This window comes from Tursiops truncatus, chromosome 14, assembly GCF_011762595.2.
Source record: "Tursiops truncatus isolate mTurTru1 chromosome 14, mTurTru1.mat.Y, whole genome shotgun sequence".
Classification (NCBI taxonomy): domain Eukaryota; kingdom Metazoa; phylum Chordata; class Mammalia; order Artiodactyla; family Delphinidae; genus Tursiops; species Tursiops truncatus.
In genome coordinates this window covers 13,873,035-13,898,252 of record NC_047047.1, presented here as the reverse complement: position 1 = coordinate 13,898,252, position 25,218 = coordinate 13,873,035, and the positions used below count along the sequence as shown (strand labels likewise).

At 53.2% G+C, this 25,218-nt stretch overlaps 1 protein-coding gene across 6 annotated transcripts in view; it reads left to right on the top strand.

The window, feature by feature from the left end:
- Nucleotides 1-18,785, top strand: part of ATOH8 (atonal bHLH transcription factor 8) — a 33,891-nt gene extending 15,106 nt beyond the window's left edge. Inside the window, exons 3-4 of one of the 6 annotated variants that reach the window (XR_012325625.1) lie at nucleotides 3,826-4,172; nucleotides 17,702-18,785. Coding sequence is in view for 2 of the 6 variants with exons in the window: in XM_033838370.2 (XP_033694261.1) it covers nucleotides 17,702-17,707 (6 nt within the window). In the remaining 4 variants the exon portion in view is untranslated. Of the gene's footprint in view, nucleotides 1-231; nucleotides 3,633-3,825; nucleotides 4,173-7,943; nucleotides 8,109-17,701 lie in introns of those variants that run through there. The other 5 variants (XR_004521740.2, XR_012325626.1, XR_012325627.1 and 2 more) reach the window with 5 other exon arrangements.
- The last annotated feature ends 6,433 nt before the right edge of the window (nucleotides 18,786-25,218 follow it).

The window sequence follows — 25,218 nt, the reverse complement described above, 5'->3', positions numbered from 1 at the left end:
CCCCATTGAGGGACACTGTCCTGTCTCTGTCCCCACATGCCACGTACACAGTCACCCCCACTGGGGCTTTGGTCTCCACTTCTGTAAGGTGAGTTGACCCCAGAAGTGATTTCTAAGGCCCCTTCTGGTCAGACTTTCCGAACTGAGGTCACCTCAGCTCCTTTTTCTGTCTCAATGACAACAGGCGTTTACTCTCCCTTCCCCTCTGCCCATCACGGGCATTTCACACAGATCTGAAAGCTGCTCACAGAGACTGTCGGGACCCCAGTGCAGTGCACCCGGAGAATCCTGATACTACCTGACGTTCTTAGAGCCTGGATCCCACGCCAGGCGAGGTGCTGGGTGCTTAGTACTTCTGACAGATCACCCCGTTGACTCCTCCCGCCACCCCTTCAAGGTGGATCCTGACGTTGTCCCAGGAACAATGAATCTTAGGCTCAGAGGCCCGAGGAACTGGCCAGTAGGAGAGGTGCCCGGGGCTCCTATCACTTCCCTGTCCCGCCCCCCGCATGGAAATGGGGTGGTGAGAGGAGGTCCTGTTTCCACATCCTCCGAGCCATGTTACTGAGTTAAATACCATGTGCTTTCAAAGCCCATGGAGTCCGTCTATGCTGGGAAAGAAGGGGGGTGGGTGGGAAACCACCATTAAATTCCCTTCTTGTCATAAAAATGGATGCAATTTATTTTTTCTGGCATTCCAATTACATAGACGTTTGTCGCCAGCTGTTTGTTCTAACACGGAGTGTTCTCTCAGCTGCCGTTTCTCCTCTCTCGGTTGACACCGTTAGTCCACACGGCTGGCAGGGACTGGGATGGAGGGGTCGTGGGCTGGGGAGCCCCCCAGGTTAGCTTCCTTGGAACGCAGAACTTGGCCCTCTGCTGTTCGCCGGGTGGTCCCGAGGTGGGGGAGAGACTGGGGCACTGCTTTCCCCTCTCCTTTCACACTGTCTTCACCTCTTCCTCCTCTCCCCCACTGACACGCACTCACAGACCCCACCCTTCTCCCCACCGTGCTGTGTATGAATGAAAACTTGGGGTCTCGGACAGTGAGAAGGGACCAACCTCTCCTGCTCAGAAAGTCAGAGACGTGCAAAGTCCCCTCTGATGCTCTAACCTCCAGGGCATCTCTTCGAGCCAGTGCCCCTCTGGAAACCCCTTCAGAGGCTCAGTGGTCCAGGATGCTACAGGTGGGTGTTGAGTTGAGAGAACCCTATAGTTCCTTTCAGTTCTCTCTGGTGCTGTCATTTAACTTTAAGGCACATACAACAGGGAGACCCTTGGCAAGACCACGAAGTAGGGGAAGTGTAGGCTTTGGCGCTGGAGACCTGGGTTTGAATCATGGCACTGGTACTTCCTACCCATGTGACCTTGGGTGTGTTACCTAACTTCTCTGATCCCCCGTTCTCTCGTGTGTAAAGTGTGAGCTTATAAACCTTCCTCGCCACCTTGCTGGAAGGATTAAAGGAGATCCAGTATGAGAAAGGGCTGGCCTTTTCTCAGTGCCAGAAGGGAAATCTCAGGAATTTACAGCCACAAGGTAACAACTTCATATGGAATCCCAGGAAGGATCATCTCAGCAAAGGGCAGTGCCTGGAATGGATGAATGACCAGACAAAGGGCAGATAAGGGCAAATAATTCTGAATGGGGGACTCCTGTTTGTCCGGCGTTCGGGACAAACCCCCTGGCCCTGCATCCTTAAAGGGGGGCGAGCACCTAGCCAGTCCAGAAATCCCTGGGCTTTCAAAGTTCACGGATTCATACCAAAGAACATGCATAACGTGTGGTTGTACGTGGTAATAATGCTAATAAACAGACTCTCACCAACAGTCGCGCTGACCGAGCGGGGGGTGCCCATTGCGTGCCGAGCACCTCCCATACTTTATCTCTACCCTTTATGCTGACCCCACAAGTTAGCACCACTTCCCCATTGCACGGAGGGGAAACTGAGGCCAAGAGAAGGGCAGTAGCTTGCCCAAGGCCATGCAGCGAGGAAGTGGTGGAGCTGCTTTGAGCCCGTGTCTCTTTGGTTCCAAACTCCGAGCTCTTCAGCCGCGCCCGGGCCCTGAAGCTCACATACCGCCCAGCAGGGTGGCCTGAGCCCGGAGACCCCCAGCAAATGCGGGTGCAGGGCCTTGTCAGGAGCAGCAGCTCTTATGTAAGCAGCCAGGCTGTGGCGCTTGCAGGCTCCATTGAGCCGCGGGGAGCCCACAGACCGCTGAGGGTGGCAAGGGGTGGGCCGGGCCGGTGGGGGTGGTGGTGTCAGCAGCCCCCCGCCCCCAGTGCCGCCGCCAGCGAGGCCTGACACGGGGTTAAGTTGCCCTGGCGGCCTCTGGCTGCAGCTGGGAGCGCGCCTGGTTCCCATTCGAGCGCTGTGGTTTTGATTAGCTGTTCCACAAGGCGGGCCTGGTGGCGAGGCCCTGGGAGCTCCGCTGGAACAGAGGGTCCCCCGCCCGGCCGCCGCGGCCCCCCCTCCTGGCAGCCCCAGACTCCAGATGTTCCGAGCGCTCGCTGGGAAGGCCTGCTGGCGCCACGGAGGGCAGAGGGCAGGGAAAGCACGCGAGCTGGAAGCCCAAGCACTCAGTCACCGCAGGCCCTGGCAGCCCGCCCAGCGCTCTGCTGGCACATTCCCCAGCTCTCCCCTGGCCATCTGTTCCCAAAAAACCCTTTCAGAGCCTCATCATCACTCAGGATACAACAGCACAAGCAGCTGGTTTGGAGGCAGCAGGGAAAACCGTGCAAAAGGTCCTTTGTGAGAGAGGAAACTCGCTTATGAATAACAGGGCTGGACGCCGTAAAAGTTGGCGGCTGGAATCCGTGTTTCTCAGGCGCCGCTGTTTTCTCCCGACTCTTTATCTCCGCTCTTTATTTGGTTTCCCCTTGTTTTCTTTTAATGGTGTTTCTTCCCCTTCTTGCACCAGTTGTGACTTTTCTTCCTCCTCTAAGGTGCCTGAAGGCCACCTAATTAGGTATCCTGGACGCTGCCGAACTGTTTTTCCTTCCCAAAGCTCTTAAAATGGGAGGCGGTTAGAAGTGACTGTTGTCATAAAACCCGGGCTGGAGGAGACGGGGCAGAAAGAAGGTGCCCGGGAGGGCACAGTGTGGGCAGGGCAGCAGAAAGTCGTCAACCCGAGGGAGGGTCGGGGGCAGAGAGGGCGTGGAGACTGCCGTCAACACATCGGAAGGCAACACGGAGACGCTCTGGGAGAGCAGTGGCATTAATGAAAAGCTCAGCGCCTGGCGCCCCAGCTGATTGCAGTATGACAGGAAGCCTTTTTTAAGAACCGCCGCCACCGCCAGAAACTTCTGGGAGACGTCTGCCTGGAATCTGGGCACCTCCTGGGAGCAGTCACCGGGTGGCCTGAGTGGGGCCCTTGGGCTGTGCTGGGGCAGGGCTGGCAGCTGGGAGGCCAGCATTGGCGGCGGTGGGGAGGGGAGGGCAAGGCCTGGCCACCTTCCTCACACCCCCTGGACCCCTGAGGGGGAGCTGAGAGTCAGGCCCAGGGCTGCCAGGTGGAGGTGGGGAGAGGGACACCTCCCAGGTGTCAGATGGGTGTGACCTCATGGGGGGTCACGGGGCAGGGGCAGGGGACGGGGGGCTTCCCCTTTCCTTTCTCAGTGCCGGCACCCCTTTTTCACTGCCTGCCCCGGCACTGTCCCGTGAGACCCAGAAGCTCGGCTGCCCCTCACCCCGGCAGTGGAAAAAGCCTGTCGTCCACATCGCCGTGGGTGGCCGGTCCTCACACGCTGAGGCTCGGGCTACGGAGGGCGTTTCTTCTGCGCTTTACTCAGGCGCCGTACTTCACTCCTTTCTCCTCTCTTCCCAGTTTCGGTTGGAGAAGTGGCAGCTCTGGCAGGACAAAATATATATAAGTTTATCACAATTTCAGGGCCATTCGTCTCCCCGTCTGCAGGGCTGGGCATGGGCCGAGGTCCCCCCTCCCTGCTAAGGCCTGGGTGGGCAGCTACCTATCTGGACTCTGAGGCTGGTCTCGTCTCTGCCCAGGGGCCTGCATAGCTGGGTGGCCTTGCTCAAGTGTCGTATCCGGGAGATGCCAGCCTGACTGCCCACCTATCCAGGGGTCAGTGGCACAAAGGATGTGAAACTGTTTTGTGAACTCTGTCCTCCCTCCCGTGTCTGCTGCCTGAGAAGCTGGTCCCCGTGGAGCCGAAGGTGAGGAGGGCCTGGGGAAGGAGGCGTGGCCGCTGGCCCCAGGCCCCTGGTGATGACGTGGGGTCCGACCAGTGACCAGAACTTGCTTTCCAGACCTGGAGCTTCCAGAGGAGCAGTGGGAGGAGAATGGAGGGCAGGGCTGCCCTCCCACTGCCCATTCTTGAGCCCCTGCCCCTGGCACAGTGGATCGCCTGGCACAGGGGGCGCCAGCAGGCCCTGGTTGTCCTTTTTCTACCTCCCCCTGCAGACTGGAGGCTGGTTCTAGGGGAAGGTATAAATCCCTGCCTTCCTGGCCTCCTAGTATAAACGTTTCTAGAGGGCGAAGCAGGAGCCTTTCCTGCCTTCACGGTGCTTAGTTCTCTGCCCAGACTTCACGGCCACCTGGGGCCTGGCCCTGCCGCCCAGCTGCTCCCTGGCACGGTTCATACCCACCTGAGCCCCTCCCAGCAGCTCTGCTGAAAGCCGGGTCTGACTGCCTCACTCCCCCTGCTCAGGACCCCTCAGGGGCTCTCCACAGGCCAAGGGTAGAGGCCAGACTCCCTTACAGGGCAGCTGCCCCTCCCCCTAAGTGACCTGGCTCCAGCCGGTCACTCCCGGTGTCCCAATTTACACTCCATCAACGCAGAACTCCTCGCCCAGAGGGGCTATTTTTGGCCTCTGTGCTCACGCCGTCCCTTCTGCCTGGAATGCCCTTCTACCCTGTCTGTCTGGCTAAGTCCTGCTCCTGGAAGCCCTCCCTGACCCCTACCCCAGCCTCCACCGCAGGGCCCCATAGCATGGCCACCTCCCTGCCCTTACCATAGGGGGGCGTAGAGTCTAATTCAGGAGCGCATCCTATGATACAGTATGAAGTCATGATAAATTATGTGATACTCCGTTATGTGATATTTGAGAGCTCATTTTATTGTATTTTTAGGTGATATGTTACCTGATAAATTATGTGATATTAAAACTCTATACTACATTACCTTATGTCACACAATGTGTGTTTAGGACACCTCTCTAGCTAGACTGTCAGCCCTTTCATCTTTGTGTCCCAGCTCCTGGCACAGAGGAGGCTGCCAAGTAATGCACAGCGTTCCTTCCACGAAAATCCACACACGCTGGGGCTGAATATTCCTGAGCTGAAGGCAAAGACTCTAGGGAAGCGTGAACTAGGGGCTTTAGGACACAGACAGGGAAGTGCCCCTGGGCTCCCCCAGGCTCCTGTTTGGGGAGTTTGGGCTCTTGTTGCCTTGAATCAGTGCAGAGAGCTTTGCATTTCAGATCACAGAAACGCCTCTAGCAGCAGCTTAAACTAACAGGGCTCCTGTTTCTCACAGTTAGGAAAGGTGAAGTGAGGAGACTGTTCCCTGGCTCCAAGGCTCTGGTGATGCTAAGGCTTCGGGCTTCTTTCTTGGTCTTTACCTCATGACTGCACAGTGGCTGCCACAGCACTGAGTACTTCATCCACACGCTACATCCAAGGCAGGGCAGGGCCTTGCCGGGAAGAGCGTTTCTCCTCACCAGTTCAGTCAGTCCTGTCCAGCCATCCCCTACCTGCCCTGGAAGAAGGGGTGCTCTCCCTGAAACCGAGGAGGAGATTGGGGCCTCTCATCTGGGAGGACAGTAGGGTAAACGGCCACGTGGCTCATCCCTGGAAAGTTGACCCTGATTTTTGACAGAGTGGTTTTCTTCCCAATGGGGCTGACGGATGTCATCATAACCTCAACCACAGTGTCAGAACCCCATCTCTGCGAGTTTGCCTACTCCTCCCCCCAGCCCCGCAAAGTGAGGGCCAGTAGCCCTGTTTTCAGTTGACAGCACTGAGGTTCAGAGAACCTAGGTGACTAGGCCACTGGTGACCTGCTTCCTCTGCACAGTGCTTTTCAGTTTGCAGAGCCTTCTCATGCCTCTTACCCTCTTGAGTTTTGCAGTGACCTCCTGAGATCCACGTCACTAACCATGGGAGCTAGACGAGGAGGCTGGGACCCGGGGGGTGAAGTCACTCAGTGCCACACAGCTGGGTGGGGCCGGGCAGGACCTAGGCTCATCCAGCCCCGTGAAACAAGCGCTTCCGAATCTAGACCATCACTGCCCTCTGTTCTCCCAAGGTGAGGGGGTCTAGCAGTGACGCGGGTCTGTCTCAGCGCAGCCACTCATGAGCTCTGTCAGCTCGAGCACTTGCCTTCTCCAAGCTTCGCTTTCCTCGTGAGACGTGGATAGAAATGTCCATGGGTGAGGAGGGTTCAAGGAAATGATGGCCATGAAAGGGCTACGTCAACTGGCTGCACTACGCAGTCACTGGGGCTCCTGGAGGACACTGCTGTCCATCCGGAAGGTGGGAAGAGGGACCTTGAGTGTCCCCTCCCCACCCAGGGACTTAGACTGGGTGGACTTGACTCTGTTGCCAGGCAGCAGACACCGAGTCCGTCCTTCTGCTGCGTGTGTGTGCGTGTGTGTGTGTGTGTGTGTGTGTGTGTGTATGTGCACAGGTTTGTTGGGGCATCTGTAGGCACTGTCTGCCAGGATCAGACGGAGGGCCTCCCACATGGTGGACTGAGTGTCTGGCACTGGGGAGGTGCCCGGAGGTCTTCAAGGGCTTCAGAACTTCCCCTCTCCTCCAGGGGTCAGGATCCACTTTGGCACCCACCCACCCCCTCCACGTTTACACGCAGTGGTGGTTCGTTTATTCAACAGAAGCAGAAAAAGATGAATTAAGCTCGAAGGACGCTGTACGTTTATTTAAGAATAAACAGTTTTGAGTGTTTACTATGTGCCAGGCATTGTTTTAGGTGCTGGGTCACTCTGGAGAACAAAACAAAGGCCCCACCCTTTGGAACTCAGGCTGAACGACACAAAGCCCGGGCAGGAAAGCTCACAGGAGAGCCCTGCAGGACCTTGTTCGCAGCCCACTGTGCTTAGCTCTGTGCACAGTTCTTACAAGCCTGCCTCCCTGGAGGCTTGGGTCAGAGCAGCTGAGCAGAAACAACCAGGAGACCAGCTCCTGGAGCAGGTGCAGTGACAGCCCCCAGAATCACAGCCAGTGGCCTGATGGCGTGGGAGGAAACAGAGAACAAAGAGGGCAACACCAGGGGCTCAGAAAAGCCAAGGGATTGGAGCCATTTAGTGTCGGGGTGAGGGGCCCCGGGAGCCTCAAGGACCTGGGGAGTCCTCTGTAGACTGACATTCCCGGGCTTGACCTTGAGTTGTCAAGGGGAAGCTGAAGTTCATCCAGTAGCGTCTGACGGAGAATGCAGGGAAGTGCATCAATTATTGGGAACTGGGACCTGTCCAAGCTGTTTGGGCACAGAAAACACACGGCTTCCTTTCTCTAGGGAAAGTCACTCCTGCTCAGGGGCTTGTTCTCCTGCGGGGGCAGCGCTGGGCGGGTCGGGGTCCTTGTCTGTTTTGCTCACTGCGGGGGGCCCCCCGTGCTCCGAATGGAGCCGGGCACAGTCTGAACACTCAGTACATGCTTGCCGAATGAATGGAAGCGTGAAAGCCCAAGCAAGTGAGGTGTTTCTAGCTGCCTTCCACACTATCTCGTGGGCAGCTAGCTCCTCTCTGCCGTGTCCCCAGTGGGGCCCTGGCCACCTGATGGGGAGACACAGTTCCTGCCTTGAGGAGCTGACATGCAAATGGGGGGAGACCCCCCCACACACATACATGCACACGTGTGTGTACTGACATGTGGCTGCCTCACCCTGAGTGCTTGGCTTCGCAGCCTTTGTGACCTTTAATCCTCTCTTCAGCCTCAGACAGTAGACTACTATTATTGCCATTTTATAGGTGGAGAAACCGAGGCACAGAGAGGTGACGTCAGTGCTCCAAGTCCCACGGCTGGTGGAATGGGGAAGTCAGGATTCAAGCAGAGGCTGTGTGATGCCACAGCCGCACCTTTAGCCACTCCGCTGCGCTGCGTCCGTGAGGGTGCTTGTGCGTCAGGGAGCGTATGTACGTGCACTTAAGTGTGTGTGTGGGTGAAAGATCCGTTTCTCTTCCCGGTACTTTTGTGGTGTCACTGACGGTCAGGGTGGTGGTGAGTAAAGAGCCCTGATCAGAGATGTCCTGCCCTTTCCTGAATCCCACGGTAGCTCCAGAGTCTGGCTATGAGGGGCTTAGGGACGATGGGAGGGGCCAGAGGAGGGGTTTGCACACTGTTTTTTCAGAAATCATTTGTCCAGGGGCCTGGTGGCCTCTCCCAGCCACCCCATTATTGCCTCCACTGATCCTGAACTATCCACAGCTAGACTCTGACTGGGGGTCTCCTGAAGACATGCTGTGGGCTTTGCAAAGGCTTGTGGGCCGGCACTTCAGCATGAATTGGCTTGTCTGGTTGATGCCCCCTCACTCCTGCTGTCGCTTTGCTATAAGGATTGGGGAGGGGAGGGGAGGGACTTCCCTGGTGGTCCAGTGGCTAAGGCTCCACGCTCCCAATGCAGGGGGCCTAGGTTCGATCCCTGGTCAGGGAACTAGATCCCACGGGCCAGCACTAAAGATCCCGCGTGCTGCAGCGAAGATCCTGTGTGACACAACCAAGACCTGATGCAGCCAAAATAAATTAAATAAAAAAAGGATTGGGGAGAGGGGAGGCACGGAGATATGCAGAAGCATGATGGGGCCCCCGGGGACCCCCGACACTGTGGTTGGGGGTGTGTGTATATGTGTAGTGTTGGCGGGGGGTGGGGGGCGTGTGTGAGGGTCATGAGTCGGGGCCCTAGGGACGCTTCCAGGGAGCAGGGCCTTCCTCACCTGGCTGGGCCACGTGTCTGCCCAGCTATCTGCTGCCCTCCAGCCCGGGTGCCTTCTCTGGCTATGGGGCAAGGGCAGGAGCTCCTTGAGCTTCTGGGATCTGGAAGGGCAGCGTGCAGCGAAGTGGAATTGGCTGGACAACCTCACAGGACGGGGAGCAGATGGGAAGCTGCAGCAGCTGGGCCTCAGGCCTCACCCAGGCCAGCTCGGCCCTTGCCGTGCCCTGTGCTGTGGGTGGGGTGAGGTGGGGACCAAGAAAGGCAGATAGGCTGACAGACGTGGAGAGAGAAGTAGAGGGGAGGCCAAGAGAGAGCTGGCACAGAGAGACGCGGCGGGAGCACGGAGAGAGAAGCAGAGATGGTCAGCCTGCAGCCCGAGAAGGGTCGGCCCGGCGGCCCCTGGGGTCTCCCTGCCCGTCCCCTGCAGGCGTGGGTTCTCCCTCTGAGCTCTGGCCCGGCTCTGCAAGCGCCGGGCCTCCCACCTTCCCTTAGGCCCCAGGGGATGAAGGCTGAGGCTTTCTTAGCACCAAGAGAGGTGGCAGCTGGGGGGGTGGCTTGAGGACTTTCTAGTCCCGATTGCCCGTGAAGAAGCTGAATCCTCTAGGGACTGAGGGGTCTGCCTTGCTCTGCTGCATCCTAGCGTGTGACCGAGGGCCTCCATTTCCCCATCTGCAAAATGGAAGCAGCGACAGCACCTCCCAAGGACTGTACAACCGCACATGCAAAGGAGTGTGTTGGGCTCCGGACGAGGCCGCCCTCAGCCGATTCACGGACTACTGTCCCCAGGCCTGGGAGGATGACCTGGCCCCCTGTCTCAGGAGCCCGTGGTGGAGCCGTGTGGGGGGGAGCAAGTGGGCGATGGCAGCTGCAGCAGCCATAACTCGAGCACAGAGGGGTGTAGGAGGAGTCGGTATGAAGTGCTTGGAGGCTTCAGAGGGGAAACACATTTCCCCAGACTGCAGTGAGGTGGGTTTCGGGGCAGGCAGCTGGACTGGAGGCCTCATTGTCCTGGACTGGGGACACAGCAGGGACACAGCCAGCAGAACCCTGCCCTCCTGGAGCCTCCGTTCCCGTGGGTGGAAGTACTCCGCGCAAGGCTGTACTGGAACAGAGGGGACGCCCGGGACTGGACGGTGCTCTCTTAGTGCTGGCCCGGGTGCCTGGGTCCCAGCTTCAGCTCCAGCATCTTAGCACAGGAGGGGTCCCCAGTGTTACTCAGTGGTTGTTTCCTACAGCTAGGAAAGTTCTTCTGTATGTCCTTGACTGACCCTGAGGTTTGAACATAAATGTTGGCCCCAGTCAGCGAGCGGTTTAGACTGCTGGACCCACTGTTGCTCCTGACCTGGGCCGGCAGGGCAGGACGTCCTCCTAGCATCACAGGAAGCTATCTGCACCCTGTAGCCGGGAGCTCCTGGCAATCATATTCACTTCTCTGACGAGTGGCCTGGAGGGACACAGCGGGGGGCAGGGGGAAGAGGTGACTCGACAGCGTCTACCAGGATAGCATTTTGGTGGTTTCTGCTCTGCCCTGGGGTTAGACTGTAAGCTGCTGCAGGGCAGGGCCTCCCACCCTGACGCCTGTCAGAGCTGACAGGAGGAACTCAATAAATCTTTGATGACTGAACGAAGTTTTCCCCCAGTTCATGGTCCCCAGGCGGATTCTCCTGGCTCACAAGGGGCTCTGGCTCTAACTTTGCAACTCTCAGTTCCTGGCACCTGGAGAGCCCTCCCAGCCTGGACACAGTGTGGTCGTTGATTCACGCCGTGTTCCTGCCCTCAGCAAAGGGCCGCCAGCTCCAACTGCTCATAAATTTCCTGCCTGTCACCCGTGGCGCCCAGGCCAGGCGAGGCGGGAGGCGCTGGGGGTGGGCTGGTCCATACCTGCTTCCAGTTCCCTGGGAAGTTTGGAGGCCAGAAGCCCAGGCCTATGCTCGTGCCCAGAATAACCTCAGCAGAGCCTGGCCCTTGGAGAGGTGGAAGCAGATCTGCCAGATGCAAAGATGTATGGGCTGGAGTGTTGGAGAAAACACAAACACCAGCTTGCCGTGCACAAGCTGATTTCATGGGAGTGAAATCCAACATAGGTCTGCCTACGCATAGGAAAAGTATGTGGATGGATGGGCCTAGAGATGATCATACTAAGTGAAGCAAGTCAGACAGAGAAAGACAAATACCATATGATATCACTTATCGGTAGAATCTTAAAAATGATACAAGCGAATTTATTTACACAACAAAAACAGACTCAAAGGCATAGAAAACAAACTCATGGTTACCGAAGGGGAAAAGGGTGGGAAGGGATAAATTAGGAGTTTGGAATTAACAAATACGCACTACTACATATAAAAGAGATAAACAGTGAGGACCTACTCTATAGCACAGGGAACTATAGTCAATGTCTTGTAATAACCTATAATCGAAAAGAATCTAAAAAAATATATATATATATGTACATATATATGTGTGTGTGTATATATATATATATATATATATATATATATATATATATATATAAAACGGAATCACTTTGCTGTGCACTTGAAACCAACACAGCATTGTGTATCAACTAGGAAAAAAAAAAAGGAAAAGTATGTGGAACAGCAATCACCCAGCACTATCATGGTTTCTCTCGGTGGGGAGATGGAGGTGATTTAAATGGTTTTCTTCTGTTCACTCTTCTGTGTTCTCTAACTTTTCTATAATTAACATATACTACTTAGGCGTTTACAAAAGTTTTAACAGTTTTTTAAATTATAAATTAATTTATTTATTTTTGGCTGCGTTGGGTCTTCGTTGCTGTGCGCGGGCTTTCTCTAGTTGTGGCGAGCGGGGACGACTCTTCATTGCGGTGCGCGGGCTTCTCGTTGCGATGGCTTCTCTTGTTGTGGAGCACGGGATCTAGGTGCTTGGGCTTCAGCAGTTGTGGCACACAGGCTCAGCAGTTGTGGTGCACAGGCTTAGTTGCTCTGCCGCATGTGGGATCTTCCCGGACCAGGGATTGAACCCGTGTCCCCTGCATTGGCAGGCGGATTCTTAACCACTGTGCCACCAGGGAAGTCCCAAAATCTTTAACATTTTTATTGAGATTATAGTTTACCCATTTAAAGTGTACAATTCAATGATTTTTTAGTTTTTTCACTAAAATGTGGCCATCACCACAGCCAATTTTAGAGCATTTTCATCAGCCCCCAAAGAAACCCCATATGCTTTAGGAATCTCCTCCCTCCCAGCCCTAGGCAACCACTAATCTATGGGTTTCCCTGTTCTGGACATTTCATGGGAATGGAATCCTGTAATACGTGGGCTTTTGTGCCTGGCTCCTTTCACCTAGCGTACTGTTTTCAAGGTTCATCCAAGTTCTGTCATATGTCAGTACTTCATTCCTTTTTATGGCTGAATAATATTCCATTGTATGAATAGACCACACTTTGGTTATTCATTCGTCATGGATGTGACTTAAGTAATTTAAAAGTTGTGCTTATTTTTAAAAAAGAATTCGTCTAAAGCAGATTGGCCGAGATGACAGTTGGTTCCATATGACTATTTCTGATTACTTCTTTTGAGACCTTTCAGCCTGTGATGCCATTTTATGTTTTCAAACACCAGTGAGTCACACCAAGGACCCGGCTCTTTGCAGGAATGGGAACTGGTGCTTATACTGTGTGCCAGGCCCTGCTGGGAGTGTGGCTGTCTCGTCCCATTGATTCTTTGCAACTGAGCTAGAAAGTGGATACTATTACTGTGCTCATTTTATCTTTTTAATTTTTACTGGAGTATAGTTGATTGGCAGTGTTGTGTTAGTTTCAGGTGTACAGAAAAGTGAATCAGTTATACATATACATATATCCACTTTTTTTCCGATTCTTTTCCCATATAGGTCATTACAGAGGACTGAGTAGAGTTTCCTGTGCTGTACAGTAGGTCCTTATTAGTTACCTATTTTATATATAATAGGTGTATATGTCAATCCCGATCTCACAGTTTATCCCTCCCCTGTGCTCATTTTAAAGATGAGTAAACTGAGGCTTTGAGAGATCAACCAGCCTGCCCAGGGCCCCAGAGTCCCGCTGACTTTGGGGCCAAGATGAACCCTAGTGGTCAGCATTTAGAACCAAACCCTTTCTAGCCCATATATTGGTGTACGTAAAAGTGAAAGGTAAAATAATGCCTGATAGTGTGGGGCTTGAAGAATACTTCTCCCATGCCCTCCCTGCTTGTCTTTCATATTTTAGTTTTAAAGTAACATTGCAATCTGACTGCTCCTTTTAGGACAAACCATAAAAAACAAAAAACTCAGGATTTCAGTCCCATTTGACGTCTTTCTCTACACATAGAAGGCTCTATACAAATTGCTTAAATACAGAAAGATGTATGATTTGAAAACAGTCAAAAATGGTTAAATAGGGCTTCCCTGGTGGCGCAGTGGTTGAGAGTCCGCCTGCCGATGCAGGGGACACGGGTTTGTGCCCCGGTCCGGGAAGATCCCACATGCCGCGGAGCGGCTGGGCCCGTGAGCCATGGCCGCTGAGCCTGCGCGTCCGGAGCCTGTGCTCCGCAACGGGAGAGGCCACAACAGTGAGAGGCCCGCGTCCCGCAGAAAAACAAAAAACAAACAAACAAACAAAAAGGTTAAATAGGTGAAGTGACTGAAAATGAACTTAAAAGGTAAAATAACTTATAGGCAGAAATAATCGTTTTTTTTAAAATGCCCCCAAAGTGATAAAATTACCCTGAAGCACATAGAAGTGATGAGAGGAAACCAATCCACTTAAAGCCAGGGACAAACTTAGTAAGTAGAGGAGGTATAATTAGAAATTTAAAAACTGGAAGTGAACAAAACCAGACAGATACAACATTGTTCCTGGGTTCACAACAATTACCAAAAGTTCCCCTAAAACATAGGCACAGTTACAAAAATGCTCAGTGTTACATTTGAAATAGGAAACGTATCTGGTGGTACTTAAACGCTACAGTAAATAAAATGCCTGGTAACTGGAAATATTCACACGTCCAACAAATAACAAATATTTATTGAGATGCTACTGTGTGTCCAGACTGTTCTAGGCTCTGGGGCTATAGCAGCGAACAAAACGACCATGTCCCTGCCATTGTGGAGCTGCCATTCTGACCACAAATGAGTGGGCAGATAAAAAGATGATTTCTGGGAATTCCCTGGCGGTCCAGTGGTTAGGACTCTGCACTTTCACTGCCGAGGGCACGGTTTGATCCCTGGTTGGGGAACTAAGATCCTGAATGCCATACTGTGGCCAAAAAAGAAAAAAAGATGATTTCTGAATGTGATAAACCCAGACACTTCGTCACCCTGACCAAATCACTTCAGTCGGACTCAGCACGTCAGACCTGCTGAAAGGGACCTGGGAGGCATCTTGTCTAGTCATTTTTAAAGTTTGTATTAGTGAGCAGCAAGACCTGTGTTTAAAGGGCATCTTTTGTGTGGAGGGGTCATGCTGCAGGGGGCTCCTCAGGACGGTGAGAGCCTTACCCAGCTATAATCAGAGGCTTGGCCACAGTGGGAACACCACACACAGAAGGCCAGAGTCAGAGGGGACGCAAGAGGCCCTTTCAAGCTGTGCTTCTCACATGGACCCAAGCAGGATGTTGCCAGGAGTTACATGAGAAGGGGGTCTGTGGTGTGGTTGTCACAGTGGGGAGTATGTCCAGCCCTCTCCCCTGTATTTGCAGTTATGCTTGCATGTGTGCGTGCATACACATCCACGTCCACACCTACACTTACGTACACGCGTCCGCGCGCACACACACACACACACACACACACCCCACCTCTTCTGAAGGGATGGCATAGGTGGGTTTGTCTCCTGTCTCTCAGCCACACCAGATTGGTCTAGGGGAAGGAATCTGACTGAGGCTGGACCAACTGACTGCCTTCACTGGGTCTTCGGGGTTGGGATGCTGAGAGATTGGGCCAATGGGCAGACAGGCAAGAAAGAAGCAGAGCCTGGAGGTGGCTGAGTGATGTTGTTGGCAGGTACCTGGAGGGAAGGGCCACAGATTGCCCCTACTGCAGTTCAGCAAGCTTTCCTGAGACTTTCCCCCAGCCCCTCTGAAATGCCCTTGTGCAGCCTTAAATAATGGGAAGAGTAGAGTGAGTTTCTACTCCTCACAGTGCGGTTGCAGTCACACAATCAGATGGGTTGGGAAAACACTGGGTAAGTAAAGCCACACGAATTTCTTTACTGTAGGACTTTTCAGAGACTTTAATATGTTCATATACACGGTGACTTTCCAAAGTCGGGCCAAGGTCTGTGAGGTTTCCCAAACTCACGGGATATACCTCACCTGGCTAGTATTCTGAAGAGCACCCTTCGGGGAGTGCTAATCCATGTACGTGCACTTGCCGTACAGGTGAAGGAATTAAAGCACAGAGAGGGAGAGTCAGTTCCCCAAGGTCACACAGTCGGTTAGTTGCAAAAAAAGGTCGTGGCACCTAAGGCCTCCCAGTGTTCCCACCACACTCCAGTTGACATGAGGCTTCCTTGGACGGATGATGCATGTGCTGGCATTCCTGGACCAAGGTGGGTGGTGGGAACGCAGGTCCAGTGTAGACGTTAGGGAAAGGGTGGGGTTGAGAATTGCAGGTTGGGCCTTGGCGAGAGAAACCCCTGTCTCCCTTGCTCTTGGGTGGTAGCCATGGCTTCAGTGGAGTCTGAGAGCCGACGGAGGGCTTGGGGCTGGGCCCGGCCAGGCGGCCGCCTTTACAGGGCAGCCAGTGGGATGGCTTCAGCTGCCCTAGCCTTCCGTGCCTTCCCTGACCGCAGGCAGACTGAACAAGGGAGGAACTCCGGGCCAGTCCTCCGCAGGGCCCGCCCAGGCAGCCAGCGCCGGGATGACGCGGCTGTAAATCACCCCGTGGACCACAGACCCAGTGCCATCCCCACGGGTTTCCTTTCCGCTTCTTAATCCTCCTCAGACTCGGTAACAAAAAGCAGATTCCTGCTGGGGCCAGCCACGCACCATGGGCTCGGAGAATGTGAGCCTGGATTCACCACATCAAGATGCTACCTCCTCTCACTTTTCCTTTTCCCCTTCTTAGCCTCTGTTAGCTGGAGGACACTCCCTCCTCCTGGCTGGGCTCCCTCGCCCTCCCTGGACCCCACTTCCAGCCTTGCCCCGGCCTCGCACCTTGGCTGCCTGCCCAGCGCCGCCCAGGCCTGAGGCTCACTAGGGCCTGTGGTTAGCAGCCCCTCCAGCCTCGTGGTTTGGCTGCAGCCCGGCTCCCCGAGCCTCCCTTTCAGCAGGAGCAGGCTCCTTGTGGTAGAATAAACACTGCCGATCTGGATTCGAATCGTGGTGCTGCCAACTCGTAGCACTTACCTCTGAGCTGGGGACGTGAGAAGCGCCCTGGCGTGTCAGAGGTGCCTGACAGATGTTTTGCTTCAAAAGTAAGTGCTTAGCTGTTTGCTCAGGGTTGTTGCAGGATACGGGAGAGAAGGATTTGGAACTGCGGTATTAGGGCTGTGCTGTGCCCAGTTAGCGGATGGCTGTTATTCTCCTGCGTCTTCTGGGTGGACTGGGAGCCCCTGAAGAGCCTCCCCACCAGCTCTGACCTCCCCCAAAGCTAAAGCCCGGCAGCCCCAGGACCTTTTCGCATCTCCTGTCCCTTCCTGTAGCAAAATCATGCCTCTGGTCAGTTTTCTCATGAGCAACACCAAGTTCAGCTGCCAGTGTGAAGTTTCCGAAGGTCAGGACTGCAAGGAACTGAAAGACGGTCTAACCTAGGGGTTTCCCAATTTGCCCCAGAGCACCTGGGTTCTCACAGCCACCCCAGGCTCCACGTTGGAAGGAATACTGTAGACTCTGGGCTCCCCTCTCTCTGTGTCCCCTGTACTCTCCCGATCCAAATAGACTAGAACCGTGTTCATCTGTTTTCTGGGTTCGAATTCCCAGGTCAGACTTCATTTCTACTACAGCTGAGGACACTGTCCTCTTATAGATGAAGACACTGTCATTTTATAGATGAGACCACTGAGGCCCAGCTGGCGGGGGGATGGGCTGCACCTAGAGTCAGCCTCTTGGCTGCCGGTGTAGTGTCTTGTCTGAAGGGTGTAGGGCAGCGGTCCCCAACCTTTTTGGCAGCAGGGCCCGGTTTCGTGGAAGACAGATTTTCCACGGACCATGGGGGAGGGGCATGTGGGATCTTCCGGGACCAGGGCTTGAACCCGTGTCCTCTGCGTTGGCAGGCGGATCCGTAACCACTGCGCCACCGGGGAAGCCCTTCTTTTTGTTTGTTTGCTTGTTTATTGACGTATAGTTGGTTTACAATATTATATTAGTTTCAGGTATGTAATATAGGGATTCAAAATTTTTATAGATTATATTCCATTTAAAGTTAGTATAAAATATTGGCTCTAATGCCTGTGCTATACAATATATCCTTTTAGCTTATTTATTTTATTTTTTGTTTGTTTCTTTATTTTTTAAAAACATTTATTTATTTATTTATTTGGCTGTGCCGGGTCTTAGCTGCTGTTTCTTTATTTCTTTAGTTTATTTTTTTATATTGGAGTATATTTGATTTATAATGTTGTGTTAGTTTCAGGTGTACAGCAAAGTGATTCAGTTTTATATATAGATATATACAGATATCTATTCTTTTTCAGATTATTTTCCCATATAGGTTATGACAGAGTATTGAGTAGAGTTCCCGGTGCTCTACGGTAGGTCCTTGTTGATTACCTGTTTTAGATACAGTAGTGTGTATATGTTAATCCCAACCTCCTAATTTCTCCCTCTCCTCCCATTGGTTGTTTCTTTCAGGAGTGACCGGCCATGGGCTTGTCCAAGGACGCTGCTGTGGGCCCTCTTTCCAGTCAAGCTTGAAGAGAAGGTGAGCTCGCCAAGTCCAGCCTTGTCGTCCTCTCTAAGTTGCCACCGGATGCTCAGACCACCACCTCTCAGGACAGAAGCTTGCCTGCCCCCTCTCGCCCTCTCCCCCCGCCCCACCCTGCAACCACTCCACAGTGACTTTGCACTTTGCTCTCTGCCTGGTGGGACGGGGAGAGCAAAGCCTTCCCCTTGCCCGGGCCTGAGGCCCACCGTCTGGCTGCAGAAATTCATTGCCAAAGATTCGACAGAGACACTGAACAAAATGGGGTGAGAAGACCCCATAGTGAAAAGCCACACTGTTGCTCTGTGATGTTTACTCCTCCTGTTGCCCGGGTCCCATCTCACGCCAAAGAAGAGTCAGCAGTTCCACTAGGAACTCGTGGAAAGGATGGACGTTTGGTGACTGTTGGAAGCGCTTGACCCTCTGACCCGGAACTCCCTTTCTGCAGCTGGGCCCCGAGCTGGCTGGACGCAGATAAGCCTTCTGGCTTATCGGTGATAGGGAGGCTGTGACAGGGAGGCTGGGGGCACCTGTGGGGAGTGAGGTCTGAGATCCCGGCCCCCCTCTCCTTCCCACTGGCTGCCCAGACCTCTGACCCTGATTTTCCCATGTTCCCTGGGCGCAGGCTCCTTCTTGGGCCCTAAGCATCGTGAGAAGTGAATGGGAGGGTGGGGGGCAATACTGACCACCCGTACCTCACCCCAGGGACTTGCCCCAAGGTGACCCCCAGCCGGTCCAGCCAGCCACTCCTTGCCAGGGCCCCGCCCTCCTGACTGGGCACACAAGATGGCACCCTGCCTGGGGGCCGGCGGGCTGTGATGGCTGTGCAGGGGGGCGGAGGGGAGGAAGGGACCAGGGGAATGGGCCAGTATGTGGGGAGGCGGGCATGTTCAAAGTCAAGGCCTGTTCCTTCCTTGTGCACAAGGCCAAAGCTGTTCACATCTGTGCTCAACCATCTGCTTCAAATTGAAGTAAAAGCCCCAACATGTAACGAAAACGCTTGCTTGTGTTGATGGACTCCGTGGGTGACCAGGACTTTGGCCGGTCAGTTGGAGAGGGCTGTGGGGGGAGGGAGAGGTTGAGAGCCCTTCGGGAAGTGAGCTGTATGTGTGTAAGGGGGTGGGGCCCTCGCCAAGGCCTCGGCCTGGTCTAGTGACCAGGAGGCCAGGTCAGGAACGTGCCTCGTTCACTCCAGACTGTGAGTTTATAAGGTGGGGACTGAAGTTTTAATCCCATTGTACAGATGAGGAACCTGAGGCGGGGAGGAGACAGGGCCAGGCAGTGACAGAAACAGTTCTCACATCAGAGCGGCCTCACTCCACTGCCTGTGCTCTTAGTGCCTCTCCAGCCCCATAGGCCAGCTCGTGCCCGAAGTCTTTGTGTGGCCTTGGCCTAAGATGGGGCAATAATGGTTCAGTGGGGATGGGGGAGGGTTAATAAGAGGACAAGGAAAGGACTGTCAGGCCAGAGGGCTGTGTAGGAGGGGCAGGGCTGCCCCAGGAGAGGGGAGGTGATGAGGGAAGGAGGCTGTGCCCTTGCAGAATACACACCTGTCCCATGGTTCCGCCCAGTGTCACCCTCTCTTGTCTACTCCCGGGCTCCTGGGCTGGAGCTGCAGTGTCTGCGCCTCCTCTTGCACCAGTGTTTTCCAGACATGGCTCTGGCCAAGGACCGAGCTGTGTGGGCTGGTCCTGGATCTGGGGCAGAAGCAGGGGCCACAGGCTGCTCATGGAGCTCCTCAGAGCAACAGTGCCCTGGAAACAGGCCAGGTAGAGTGGGCTTGGAGTGGGGGGGAGGTGGTCACAGTCACCCCAGGCCTCTAGGCACAGATGACAGACTCACTCTGGTGTCCCTCTGAGCCTCTGAGTAACACTGGTGGCATTTCCTAGGGAAGCAGGAAATGTGGACCAACCTGCATCAAACTTGTTGACATAAGAGGACCCTGTTACAAACGGTTTGGGGAGATACCCCCATCTTGCTGACAAGGGAGCAGACCTGTGGCCTTTCTACCCAGAAACAATAATGGTCTCTACTCCCCACCCCTCTCCTGCTCAAGGCCTTCATTACGTACTTCCCTTCCATTCTGAAGCATCTATTGATCACCAGCTGCATAGCCGACTCTAAGCTGGGTATCAGGAATAGAGAGATGGATCCCATGCAGTGTCTTCACAGAGCTCAGAGTTCTGAACAGAAGGTGGGACGGACAGATAGGCAAGCAAATAACTGTGATACAGTTGGATGACTAAGGTGTTGTTGGAAGTTTCGGGAAAGAAAAAGGTAACTCTCCCTGGGGAGGTATCCTGAAGGGCTATCCTAGAAAGGAGCTATGTGAGTTGGGTCATGAAGGATGAATAGAAGTTTTCTGAGCAGAGGAAAGGAAGAAGGACTTTCTATGCAGAGAAGTATTCAGCCCTCGAAAGACATTGGAATCATCTGAGGAGATTTTAAAATACTGACATAAAGTATTAATACCAAAGTTCCGTCTCTAGAAATTCTGCTCTATTGGTCTGGAGTGTGGTCTGGGCATCTGGGATTTTTAAAAGCTCCCCAAGTGATTCCAATGTGCAGGCAAGGTTGAGAGCTACTGGTTGAAGTGGGCTGAGATCTCTGACAAGTGATTTAGAATCACTGATATGGGCTCCAGGCTGTGCCAAAAATGTACAGGGATATGTGTGTGTGTGTGTGTGTGTGTGTGTGTGCGCGCGCGCGTGCGTATCCAAATAGACAAGCTAATTGTGATACCGTCAGACGACGGCACGAACGTATGCACACAGGTATGTGTGTATATGAGTGATTGAAAGTCCACGCTTTTCTTTCCTTTTTCAGCTCCTCTTCCAATACAGCAGCTTGTGTTCTTGTGCACACACATGTACACACACACACTCCTTCTCGTGTGCATATGCACACCCAGATACCCACTGTGTACATTCCCAGGGAAGGGAAGTCCATTTCACATGGATTCAGATTTCATCGGCAGCCTTCTCAACAGTTTGTGTAAACAGCCACGCAAGAAGGCCCTCAGCAGAATAAAAGTTATGAAGAGCCACCCTCGTGGGCCTTGACAGCGCCCGTCCTGGGCAGCCGAGGGTGTGGTCACAGATTTGTTTGCACACACCCCCTCTGTGCTCCGTTGTTTGCTCTGGGTCCTGGCTCCGCATGCCGGGGATGGCTCATCAGACACCAGCCACAGAGGGAGGGTGTCCATGTTGGAGGCCACGTGTGTACACACGTGTCTGCAGCTCTGGTGCATGCCTGGTTCCTGCAGCGTGCTTGCTTCCTGCTCTCCAAAGAACAAAACCACAAACAATGGCTCTGCGAGTCGGAGATCTCCCCAGCTCAAGGCTGGGCCTTCCAAGACTCTTCAAAAACTCCGTGCACACGGGCTGCCCGCTGCTTCCTGGTTCCGGCCTCGGACAATGCCAGAAGAGAGGTGTGAATTCTGGGGAGGGCCTTCCACGTGTTCCTGGGCCCCTTTTTGGTCTCACAGCGTGGCCAGGGCCCCGGTGGATTCTGTCACCCCACACTGTCCTTCCTCCCGGCCCCATGGCCCACCGCACTGTCCTGGACCTCCTCCTTCCCCCGCCCCCCTCCACCTCACCTTGTCCTGTGCTGTCCTATTCCTTTTCCTGATCCCTCCCACCCATCTCCCCTTCCTTCCGAGCCAGTGAGAGAGGCAGGAGCCGGCAGGTCTCAGGGGCTGGGAACTGGGTAGCAGAGCCGTGAGCAGGGACCGTGTAGGGAGCTGAGGTGCAGACAGGGCTCCTGTGTGCCCGAGATACAGGGCAGAGACCTGGGTACCGCTAAATAGGCTGAGCCGTACAGTAAGGCAGCCAGGGCAGGCCTGCTAGGGGCCTGGAGCAGGGGTTGCACTTGCCTCCCACCTTCCACGCTGCTTCCTGGGCTAAAAGGGACTGCTGCCAGCAGGCCGGCTGAGAGATAGCCTGGCCTCCTCAAAGTAAGACTCAGACATCTCCATCGTGTTTCCTTCAGCGGATTTGTGTTGCCATTCTCCCTCTGTCTCTCTGCCACCTGCACAGCTGCTTTCTGTTTCCAGGCTCCAGGACGACAGGAAGGCATGGAGGAGACCCTGCCTAGGCGAGGGGTGAAGAGGAGGGGGCGGCTCGCTTGGCCCTTTGCCCCAGGGTCCTCACCTTCTCACGGGTCCCCTCTGGTCCCCTGGACCCCAGACAAGCTACGTCTGCCTCCCTAAAGCCAGGCACTCCAAGGAACTTGGATTTATAAATAACGACCTTGTTTTACGGCTATGCGGGCATGTGTCTAATCTCCACATGGCGCTATGAATTCCTAGAGGGCAAAGATTAGGTCAAATACATCTCCAAATCCTTGCAAAGGCCTTGCAAAATGTATATATTGGTTTCTTTGTTGAATGAATGGATAAAAATGAAAAATATGGTAAGTCACGCATGTATTTTCTTCCTTCCGCAAATAACTACCAAGCAGCTAATTTATTCAAGACCCTGAGAGACTCGGACACAGGCCTTTGCCAAGGCTTCCAAGAGGCTCAAAGGGAGAAAGTCCAGAGCAGAGTGGAGCCCAGGCCTGGGGCTTTTTGCTCTTTCTGTGGCTGAGCCTTTGAGAACTGTGCTCCTGCAAAGAGGAGAGCTTCATAGCACCTGCACCTGGCATGCAGTAGGTGTTGAATAAACATTTATTGAAGGTGTGGGGATGAACGAATGAACGCTGCCCCGCCCTCATGCCCCTCCTCAGACATCTCTAATCGATGGTGGCTCTTTTTCTGCCTGGTCCCTGAAGCTGCCCGAGTTCAGGACAGTGCTTCAGGCAGACACTATTAGTCCATTGAAGAGATGTGCTCTCTTGGCCGTCTTGGTCTCAGGGCCATCCTGTGGTAAGTGGTAGGTGAGGACACCCTCAGACCAGCCTCCTGGGGCACCATCAGGATGATAAGACTGAGGATATGTGAGGAGGTCGCCTTCCTTATGCCCATAGGGCTGTGCGGTCACCTCCTGGCTGGCCTCCCACTTTCTGATCTATTCCCTGCCGCCCCTTCCTCCTGCCGATGGAGGTGGTTCCTGAAGTTCCTGCCCTGGACCCATCACCTCCAGGCAAAGTCCAGTCTCCTTAGCTACCTATAGGACTTGTCACGGATGGTCACATCCCCTCCCCCAGTGACTCCAATGCCTCCCCAGACTCAGTGACCCCCAGTTTGGGCATCTAAGGATGCTGGCTGAATCCTATCCCCAGGTGTTAACAGCCCTTCTTTCTTAATCATGTCTCAATTCCCTTTCCTCTGGCTGCCCACAAAACAAGATTCTTTCTGGACCCTCGTGTTCACTGCAATGGAAACAGTTCCTGTTTAATCTAACTTTCCTCTATTGCATCCACCCAGGCCCCTGGTTCCCTAGGGGAAATCTAGGTTTCTCAATCCCAGAACCTGGACAGGCAGAGAGGCCCTGCTTAACCCAACAGCAGTGGCCTGGGTACATGTCCTCCTATCCTAAGGACTCGTCTTTCCTGTTCATATATATTAATCAGAACATCACTTCGCTGCCCCATCTTCATTGAGAAGCCAGCATTGCCCCAGATCTCTGAGGATTCTTGAGGGGCTTACATCCCATGGTTGTCTCTGCTTTGATCTAATTATCTCTCTCTCAATCGCCGCCTATGGCTGATGCCTTCTCTTTACTCCGCTTTAGTTCAAGGGAACATAGCCACTTTCCCTTGATTTCCCCAAAACATCACTCACACAAGGCAGTTGTGTATAGAGGAATTATTTTTCTCCTTCCTGATGATTTTTAAAAATGTTTACACTCACAGAAAACCAAATAAGACCTTGCCTTTTTCTTCCCAATTTATTTAGCTGATTTCATGTATTTTTGACAGGTTCATCATGTTTCCGGCAGTTATAAATATTTTCCCCTCTGGCTTCACTCTCTGACACTACATTTCTGGGCTGTGACTCACCGAAGTTGTCCCACAGCTGGGGCTTGAATCCAGTCTTTTTTCTTCAATTTAACATCTCCCTACCCAACCCCAGGTCACCACCAAATCCCAGCCTGAAAACAGGAGACTATAAAATACGATGCCCAGTGGAAAGGTCACAAGCAAATATGACAGCTGGCCGGGCAGCTCACCCACACTCAGCTGAGCAGGCATCCAGGGTCTTGCCTCTGGGAGGAGAGATGCATGACCTGGAGAGATGCACATTCCTTTCCCCAGGCTCTCCTATAACCAAGGGCAGCTGACTGGTAATACCATGGGGAGGAGGGGACAGGACAGAGCCTGCCCCCTCCCCCAAGAGGCAAGCAGGGCCCTGAACTTAGCCCCGTGCCAAGCCCATACCCCAAACCACATTCAAAGCCATCTGGCCCACAGACAACATGCGTTCCTCCTCCGGGACTTCATTTCCATCCCCACAACCAGAAGTTTCTAGAGAATTTTCCTCTTGCAGGCACACATATGCATGCAACTCACACACTTTTTTTTTTTTTTTTTAATAAAGAACTCAAAACCCTTCCAAGTCCCAGGAAATAAATTTCTATTTTTGGAGAAGAAAATAGAACAAAAAAATCAAGCTTCGGGTATGCTTTGGGATAGCTATGCTATGCTTTATTTTCTGAATAAAAATCAGGACAAAGGGTTTGACAAAGATTTTAGTGTCTCCTTCAGGTGTGAGAGGCAGCCTAGGAAGTCAAATGTTGTAACTTCAGGGGCAGATCTAAGATTAAATAGGGGGACTTCCCTGGTGGGGCAGGGGTTAAGAATCCATCTACCAGTGCAGGGGACATGGGTTCCATCCCTGGTCCGGGAAGATCCCACATGCCGCGGAGCAACTAAGCCCGTGCGCAACAACTACTGAGCCCACGTGCTGCAACTACTGAAGCCGTGCGCCTAGAGCCCGTGTTCCGCAGCAAGAGAAGGCACCACAGTGAGAGAAGCCTGCGCACTACAACAAAGAGTAGCCCCCCGCTCGCCTCAACTAGAGAAAGCCTGCGCAAAGCAACGAAGACCCAACGCAGCCAAAAATAAATTTAAAAAAAAAAAAAAGATGTATAGGCTCTCTAAGAACAAAGTGTTCAGTGATCCTCTCCACTGGGAACCATAGCTAATATATCCCCTTCATAAAGGCTCTGAAAAGTCCTGCACAAGGAAAACCCATTTAAATTTTTTTAAATTTATTTTTTATTGAGTGAAAGATTCTTTAAATTCTACAGTGCTTTACAATTTTCAAAAGTTTTACACACATGATTTCATATAATCCCACATAACAACCCTTTTTAAAAAATATATTTAATTAAAAATTTTTTAAATTAAAAAAATTTTTTATTAAAAAAAAATTTAATCCCCTACCCCTGTACTGCCCCTCCACTTAAATTTGAGGACACAGTGTCTCCCAAAGTTGTTTGACTACTTACTCTTTAAAAAAATGTTTTTATCGTGGTAAAATGTATAACATAATATTTATCAT